Here is an 8980-nt window from a genome sequence, read left to right as displayed (position 1 = left end):
GCCTCACGATGCTTGTAGAGAAGCGACTCATTCCCACGAGCCTGTGGAGGGAGCGTAGACTGAACCGTGCAGGGGACTCAGTTGCCTTCACCCTTTGCTGAGGCCTAAATTCCGTGAGACTCTTCAGGTCCCAATGGTCAGAGGAAAGGCCCAGCTCCTGAATGCCCATCTCTGACCTCTTGAGGGACAAAAGGGCTTTTTATCTGAGCATCCTTTCTCAGCACTTTCTCATCTTGGCTCCAAGCAGAATTCACAGTAGTAACACTTCTAAAATCAATAACGTTGCCTTTGTTAAAAGGTGACTTGTTTTGGAAGTGGCCCTAGCCCAGCTGCTCAGTGTCTGTCCAAGAATTCAGAGGCCTGTCTCCTCTCCCCAGCAGGTTCCTGAGCCCTGATAAAGGCCACAAGCATCTTCCTACTCACACAAACAGCCAGTGCACAGGCTGAACGTGAGATGAATGCTTCCCCCTACCCTCCCACCCAGGCAGGAGAAATCTGAGGGCAGGAAAGTAGACACTTCCTTCAAAGGCCTCGACTGAAGTCCTCAAACACTGCTTGAAACATCAAAACAGTTATTCTACAATTACCTCCCCAAACCCAAAGAGTCAAGATCCAGACCCCCTATGACCACATGGCTGATCACATGTTTTAGAAAGGGCTCCCTTCCATCAGCATCCTCACTTCTAAGAATAAGTAGCTTAACAGGGATCCCAAAACACTTAATATTATCACAAAATATTCTCCAAATAACCCATCACAGCCATCGATGGTGGTCATCCATTGTATTCTGCCCTCCTCTGTAGGAAAGGTCCTTCCCTGATTCTACGAGGTTTGAACAGGTGCTGCCACCTTCTCTCCCAACCAGAAGTGTGGCCACTGCTGACTGGCCGGGGGGTGGGACTGACAGAGGGTGGGCCATCAGAGGCCTTCCCAAGAGTGTCTGCCATGGGACACACAACCCCCGAAGGGCTGACACTGGGAGAGGTACAGCCGGGCACTGTCGTCAGAACCATGTTTTCTTCTGTGGAGAAAGACCACCTGGGCCAAAGAAGCCGATAGGCAGAGTAAGACAGGCGGTGGCCTAAGTCCAGGGGCCCTGAGCCGGGGGGCCAGCTGTCCTCTGCTCTCCTGTTCTTCCACCTCCGAGGACTCGAATGCATAACACTTCCTTCTTTTCTCTCAGAAGAGTCTCTCCAAGCTCCCAGAAGTCTCCCTCGCCTCTGCCACTTCTTCTCCAAGTAGCCAGCAGGTGTTCCCGCCCACCATGCGTCTCCTTCCTGATGTTCCACAACAGCTGAGCCTGTGTCAACAGTGGTGGAACTTCCTCCCGCAGTGGGCTTTCTACATGGGGCAGAGATTGGCATACAGGTCTCTGTGATCAAGGCGATTAGGGAGAAAAGGGAGAAAATGTGTGTTTTTGTCAGTGTAAGTGAAAATATATTACTGACAATGGCTCAAGTTTTCCCAAAGAAGTGAGCACAGATAGGAAAATCAGCTAAAACTGCTATCTCCCTAGGGTACTGTCCATTTCCTAACGGTGACGGCCGTCACAGGGAGATGAGGAAGAAAAAGCTGTCTTTTTCTTCTTTTCTGTCTCTAGGCCTCACGGTATGGAGGAAGCTGCAAGGATTCTGTGAAGGCAAAGGGAGGCCTAGAGCTTAAACAGGTCTCAATACCTGAAGACACACACACGCACACAGGGATTACCATCTGTAAAGCTGCTTACATTGGACAAGTCTTCAATTCAAAGGCCAACAGAGAGCCTCCAGGGGTCCAAAGGCCTCGGTCTGGAAGGACATGCCGACCCCTCCCCTGGGCCCACCGTGTCCTCAAGTCACTGTGCATCAGCTCTCCTTTCTTCACCTGGATCATTCCTTCCTGCTGAGACCAGACATCAAGAACCGGAAGGCACCTCAGGGACCAAGAGCCCTGTTTACCAATGAGGAAACGGAGGCCCAAAGAAGGGGCTCATTCGGCAGGACCCCAGCTCCTTGGTGACATGCTGCACACAGGGACAGATGCGGGGCCATCAGCCGATATGAGCTGTAGCCACGGCCCTTAACACTGTGCAGTGCAAGCCCCGTGGGGCTCTACTTGTCGTAAACCTCAACTGATGGATCACCGTATGGAAACCACTCAATCAGTAAAGAATTCACCCAAATACCTAGTTGTTCCCCACAAAACCTTCTAGGCCCATTTTGAGGAACCCACTTAGCAAACTGTAAAAACTGCTCGTGAATTAACCTCAAGGACACAGCGCTGAGAAACGCAGCTCTCTAAAATCAGACTGTGCACAGCTCTCCTGCTGGCAATCCGGTCACTCTGGCCTGCAGACCTGCACTGTTGAGTCTGACACAGAGCAGCAGCCTCGATTTCCAGCCCAGGGCAGAGCTTTAGAGGAAGGGTTCTCAGACACAGCCGTCCACGTTTATCCTATCTCTGTCTTTCCAAGGACACTGGGTTGGATGCTGCGCGGTTTCAGCCTGATGAACCATGCCAGATGACTGGTTCTCCAGGGGCCTTCGGCTGTGGAGTCTTTTATCAAGTGACAAGAGCTCTATCACAGTGACAGACTGGAAATCCACTGGGCACTCATAAGACAACAGGCAGAGGTAACATTTCGTTCTGTTTAAAATCTCACCTGGTCTTCAGTGAAATACCTTTCATAAAAAGGCCATCACGGCAATGCCGCTCAGTGAGCTCTGACAGTGGAGGTCAGCATACCCTGACTCTTCTACGAAGTGCTCTGCTTAACTCTGAAATACACGGACCATCAAAGTCGTGTGGCCTGACACTTCCTGGTCGAAGAAACATTCTTCACTTTGAGATTGACTTGAAATAGTAATCTTAGTCTTTGCAGCCACTATCAGTTGCTGAGCTGGACCAATAAGAAACTTAAAAAAGCCTTTCCCCCTTAGATGCTACGTTCTCCTGTAGACATTTCTCAGGGAGAAGGGGTCTCTTTCAGTGTCATTATCTGGTTGTCCTGATCCTTCGAGCCTCAGTTCTGGGACAGCAGCTGCTCCGATGTTACGGCAGGAGGAGACCGTGAGGCCCCACTGTGGTGGGGAAATAGCAGCGCACGTGGGCCCACAGTGGGAAGGGACAAGACCCAGGGGAAGGCCTTAACAGAGGGCTGCCAGGAGAAGCACCAGTGCGACCTGTCTGCCTACTGGTCTAACACAAACACCACCTAACAAACCAGAAGCCTTCAGAATTACTCAATACTGCGTAGTGAACAAAAGTGTACTATGTATTTCTATGCTGACAAACGTGTTTCTCTCAGCATGTCAACACACGCATGTGCACACACACACACACAGAGACTTTTAGGGACTGCAACATTCACTTAAAAATGCAAGAATGAAAATGAGCTGCAAGTGACAACATCGCCTTTTTTAATTGAAGTTAGGACAAAAGCTGGTCACATTCAGAGATTAACAGGCCATGTCCAGATGGCTAAACCATCCTTCTCTTTCTCGGTTAACCATCTCCTAATTTCAAGTGACTTCCACAAGTTCTTGAGAACCATCTGAAATCGTCCTTTGAGGAGATCCACCACACCATCACGTAACAAAGGCTGGACCACACGCACGGTGGGGGCAGGATCTCACTGGATGTCGTCATCGTCAAAGAGATCTTCAAAATCTACGTGAATGAACAAAACCACACATTAATGGGGCACACAGGGTAAACAACTGAGGAAATAACCTCAAAATAAATTATATGGTCGTTCAAAATCGAAAGAAAAAAGTCAACAATCTAATTAAATAAAGATTTAATTAGACTGTTCCCACGACAGACTCTCAATTTATCCAACTAAAGCTCATAGAGTCCAAGGGGAAGTGCAGTCTAGGAGGCATCTTTAATCTTGTTTCTGTTTAGATGACAATCTTAAGAAAATGCACATAGGAGTATCCTGGACCAGGTGGGCGACCACCTAGCAGCCATGACTGAGTACCGCGTGATACGGCAGCGCCTGCATCCATGAGTGGCACAGTGGCCAAGGCTCCGCTCTGGCTGACGTGAAGGTGAGGCTGATGTGGAGGTGAGGCGAGGCAGCTGACGGGCACGCGCTGTTAGGCACAAGCCACTCCGCCACACACTGTGAGAATGAAGTTGCAGAGGGTGGGTGGGGAAAGGTGGCAGAAGGACGGAGCCACGTGAATGACTCCCCTTAAGGGAGTCTGACCAACAGGCAAGCTTGAGAAACAGTGAGGCCCCTTCCTACTAGAAGAAAGGCCACAAACTCACAGTGCGCTACTTACTGCGACAGGTGGTCAACGTCACAGTCATTTTGTCCTTCTGTTTACTTGTTTATGTATTGTCTAAATCCCCTACTAGGGGAGGCATTACTTTCACAATGTGCATGTGCACTGAAAATGTACAGTATAAATGATGACCTAGAAAGAGGATGGGCTGGAACATGAGGCAGCAGCGGCCCCACTCACGTCACTACATCCTTGTCCTCACAGGAAGGCGGTATCCTGATGCACCCCCTGCTCTGCAGATGGTCTGGCAGCCCAGCCACGCCGACACGCTCAGTCCCACCAACGTCCCGCCTTCCCTTGTCACCTGGCCTGGCCTGTGGTCCTGCAGCTCTAAGCACTTTCTTCCCAGCCCCATCACTAGCTAATTCCTCACACCCCTCAAACCTCTGCTCAGGTCTCACCTCCCATGAAACTGCCCTCTGACGTGCTCCTAAATAAACACCATCCACCCTTGTCCATGCTCTCATCATGGAACTGTCCCTGCCTGCCGCCTTGTCTAATGCTCCGCTACTTTGTAAAATACAGTGAGTGAAGAGGGCAAGCCTCCCTCACGGTTAGAACCCCACTGCCTAGGGGCTGACAGGCTTCGAAACCTCTGTTCAATGAGTAAAAAGGACTCAAAAGAAGCCTTCCCAAAGCCCAGGCCTTCTCACAGTAAGTGGCTTCCTGAGCACACGTGACGGTCACAACCTAAAGGGGTAGCGTGTGCCGCATGAACTCTGTCGACAGGCAGGCCAACACAGGCACCAAGCTGTTCTGTTCCACCCTTTCCAGCCCAGACTCAGAGGGAGAAAGGGCCCTAAACTGCTCATGTCACTAAATGCTCACTTGGCAGGTCAGCCTGGGTCCCTCTCACAGATGCTTCCTTGTCAGAAGTAAATGGCTGTTTTTGGAAACCACGTGAACTTGAACACCAGAACACAGCCAACTGTCTCTAAACCCAGGGCTGGCAGAGGACGAGTGCGGCTCTGAAGGAGATCATCAAAATGTGTGAGAGGATCAGGCCAGTGTCAGGGATCACACAACCTGCCTGGGGTGAGAAACCTCTAGAGTCACCTTCTGTGAGCTGTTTTCACACAGGCAGCCCTGGAGAGCACGCACACCTCTGCAGTTTGTTCCCCAACCCCGCCTGCCTAGAGAGTTTAGAGAAATCCTACTCAGTTCTCTAGGCCTGGCTCAAATGTCACTTCCCTCAGTTCTGACACACGTTGGTGGCAGCCAGGATGCTGCCTCAGGGGGGCAGCCGGGCTCCCTGGGAAGACTGTACTTAATTAGGCAACCTGGCTTCTCCTCCTGGGCAAAAACTGGCTGAAAAGAAGCCAGATAAAATACCATGGACTCAGGCTTCAGAGGCTCTTTGGTATGTTAAAAATCAACATGGCAAGATAACAGCCTGGCAGCCACAAACCAGTGACAAGAGTTCTTTGAAGAGGCAGGGACCTTGAACGAGAGAAGGACGACAAAGGGAGCAAACCCCACCTGACTCGCCTAAGAAAACCACCTGTGTTTCCACGTACGATCTGAACCCTTAGGACAGACTCACGAGATCTGTGGGAACAAGGCCCTGAGAACTCAGAAAGGAGCAAGAGAAATACCCCCCTAGCACGTTATGAAGACGTCACATGGTCAGCTTTTCACCGTTTATTTGGTAAAACTCCACCCGTGTTCTTGGTAAGTGGCATCAAAGCTCTTCAATACAAACGGGTCGTGTTTTCAGAGAAAAGGGAAGGGGTGAAGCTGGAGCGTGACTGTTCCTCTGCAAAGGCAGGAAGGGAGCAAGACTCCAGCGGGCAAAGAGGGGAAGGAAAGAAAACCAGCCGCCAGCAGAGAGCAGAGACAAGAAAGCCACATGGACTCCCATGCCCGTGTCCCATGTCGCAGGCAACAGACCAGATCCTGCTACAGTGTCAGGTGTTCAAAAGCATGTCTAGGGTTCAAATGAAACTACTGGAATGTAAGACTGGGAGCAATTTTATGCTATTTTTTTCTCCTGAAAAAAGGGCTGACTGCCAGTGCTAACAGCCTGTGTTGTCATCTTATACAAACTGTACCACATTCCGAGAACGGCACAGAATCGGGGCTTTACTCTGATCCAAACCATTCATGTCACAAAGTTGCTCCACTGCATAACTTGCAGGAGAAACATTCAGATTAAAACCGACATCTCCACCTCAGCATCCTTACCATTAAAAAAGTCTGCATGAACTGCCTTTTCATTGGCTGCCAAGTCCATCAGGAGCCCGGTGCTGCCTCCCGCCTGGGAAGGGAAAGGTAAGGCTGTGTCAGTGGTGGTTTCCGAGAGAACAAGTGCTAAGTGCCTTACAGGGTCCACGTCACTCCACGGAGGAGGAAGGCGGGGGACAGAAGAGTGCCCAGGGTGGAGTCAAAATTGAGTTCCAGGCAACAGAGAGGGAGGGGGTGGTGGCATTCCAAGGAATTATTTTGAAGGTCTCCTCGGGTCTTACATTCCTAGATCCCCCCTTGCTTTTTAAATAGAAGCCTGCCAGTGGTGGTCCTAAATACCACCACTTATAAACCTCAAGTAGAGGTTCCAACTCCCTACTAGATGTTGCCAGAGGCCCCAAACACACACAAAACTGAGCCTGAAGACTTCTCTGCTCTGGATCGTGCCCTGCTTCTTCTGAGAATTCAACCATTTCCCTTGGAAAACTGACCTGCTGACCTGGGGTTCTGGTGGGGCTGCCATCACAGGATCTCCCACTGCCACTACTCTATGGTGGCAGTAAAACCAGGCCACAACCAAAGCTGGAGAATCTGGTGAGCTCAGGATTTTGAATCTTGTTTAGAATCACACGGTGACAGCTGGAGCAGAGCTCTCTGACGGCAGCATCCTGGACTGCTGGCCCACAGGTCCCCGATGCCGCCTTGACTCTGGCATTCCCAAGGCTGTCTGCTCCACCTTTTGCTGGCTCTCAAGCTCTCAGGAACCCGAGAGAAAAGCCCAGGACTCTGAGCCTCCTCCCTTCTCTTCTGAGCTGCCCCACTCCCTTCCCATCACCATAGTAAGCCAAGCGGATTCTCTCAGGTACACACCGTGTGGAGTTTGTCCCTACTTCCAGCTACAGGCGTTGCCTTCATTCAGACCCTCTTCAAATCTGTTCTCCTGTTTGCATGATTCCACTCCCTCACCCCCAAACCCAATCCCCAAACTCTCCAGAGTGTCCACACTACAAAGCAAGTGGGAGCCTCTCACTCCCCACAGGAAAGCCCTCCAGGGGTTCCGAGCTGCCTAGGGCAGTGCCTTTAAGACAGGACTGAGAAGCCAGGCTTAGTGGAAGTACTTCAGGAACGAGGTGCAGAGAGCCCACCCATCCCGGCACAGCAACAGGCTGCTTCATCATCTGCCCTGCCACCTTCTCCAGCTCCATTCCTTCCCCTGGCTTTCAGGCACCTTAAGGCCCACCACGTTAAACTACATGGCAGTCCCTTCCCTTAGACCCCTTCAGGACTCCACTCCTGCCAAGCCTTCTCCCTCCACCCTCATGTACTAAACATGTTCTTCAGCATCTGGTTGCAGGGAGCTCCTCTCCTAAGCCTTTGTTGGGCCACCCCACAGCCCCGTGGGGCTTCCATCAAGCCACCTCCAACTTTCTAGTACACTCAGTCTTTGCGATCAGCCTCCCTCTGTCACACTGTGACCCCCAGGGGCACAGCGACTGGGTCTGTGCCCCCTAAGCTTTAAGAAAAGTAAATGAGGCCCTGACCTCCGGGAGCGGACCTGGCGCTGGAGCTGGGCTGTGGCGTCACCTGCTCACAGAATACCAGCCTCAGACAAGATCGCCCTGCGACCACGACGGAAGGAGACGAGCACGCAGAGCCGCTTCACGACCTTGTATAATCGCAGAGAAGAACAGGGTCACCGTGCCAAGCACAGAAACGCCAAGCACCTGCTCCCAGCTGCCAGGCTGGTGGCCGCCTCGCTCTCATCTTCCCTCCTTCTAGATGAAGTGTATTTTAGGACGCCCACCCAGGGATCCCCCCACCTCCTGACAGCACGCAACCTGAGCACAGCCCACTTTCTCCCCCCACGTCACCCGACACAGCGCAAGACCCGTCCTGGGTCATTCCCACGCCCCGCGGTGCCCGGGAGCGCCGTCTCCCCCAGGAGCGGGACAGGACCCGACTGCCCGACTACAGACTACAGGGCAGTGACGGCTCGGACACCGCGGGCGCTCCTCCCGCCGGGTCCTCAGGGCCCCAACCCCGCTCCACGTCTGAGGGAAGAGTCGCCCGGAGCGCGGGGCGGGAGTGGGGCCCGCGCAGGCCGCCACGTTCCCTCGCCCAAGGCCCGGTGCGCCCGACAGCCGGCCCTGGACTCCGCTCCCACCCGGGCCGCGGCCGCCGCTTCACCTCGTCCAGGTCCACGTAGGGCCCGGCGCCCTCGGGAAACATCTCATCCACCGCCGGCTTCATCTCCTACCCCGCGGCGCTCCAGGATTCCCGGCCCACTTCCGGCCCACCGGCCGCCTCTTCCGTTGCGCGCCCCGCTGCGGCAGGTCTAGACGCCGGAGGGCCGCTGACTCTGTGGTTTCCTCTCTTCCGACCGGCAGGTCTAGACGCCGGAGGACCTCCGACTCTATGGTTCCCTCCTCCCGTGGGTCTGGACGGGAAGGATTGGGCTTGGTCCTGCTTGCGGTGGACCGGGTCTCCCGCCTGCCGTCACCGCACAAGGGAAGCTAGGCAGTGAC

General features: G+C 53.1%; 1 protein-coding gene across 1 annotated transcript; it reads right to left on the bottom strand.

The window, feature by feature from the left end:
- Positions 1-3375: 3375 nt before the first annotated feature.
- On the bottom strand, positions 3376-8752 carry COPS9 (COP9 signalosome subunit 9). The gene is made up of 3 exons (XM_004427739.3): positions 8643-8752; positions 6456-6528; positions 3376-3648 (listed from the first exon to the last, which is right to left on the bottom strand). Exons 1-3 carry the CDS (start codon positions 8703-8705, stop codon positions 3611-3613), a joined length of 174 nt encoding a protein of 57 aa, XP_004427796.1. The 5' UTR covers positions 8706-8752; the 3' UTR covers positions 3376-3610.
- Positions 8753-8980: the final 228 nt, after the last annotated feature.

Source organism: Ceratotherium simum, chromosome 37 (genome assembly GCF_057802395.1).
Source record: "Ceratotherium simum simum isolate JZ-2026a chromosome 37, ASM5780239v1, whole genome shotgun sequence".
Taxonomy (NCBI): Eukaryota; Metazoa; Chordata; class Mammalia; order Perissodactyla; family Rhinocerotidae; genus Ceratotherium; species Ceratotherium simum.
This window is presented reverse-complemented; position numbering and strand designations above follow the sequence as displayed.

Coding starts and splice junctions, on each gene's coding strand:
- COPS9 (XM_004427739.3), bottom strand. CDS start 8,705: ATGAAGCCGGCGGTGGATGAGATGTTTCCCGAGGGCGCCGGGCCCTAC. Junction 6,529..8,642: donor CCTACGTGGACCTGGACGAG/GTGAAGCGGCGG, acceptor TTCCCTTCCCAG/GCGGGAGGCAGCACCGGGCT. Junction 3,649..6,455: donor TCATGCAGACTTTTTTAATG/GTAAGGATGCTG, acceptor TCATTCACGTAG/ATTTTGAAGATCTCTTTGAC.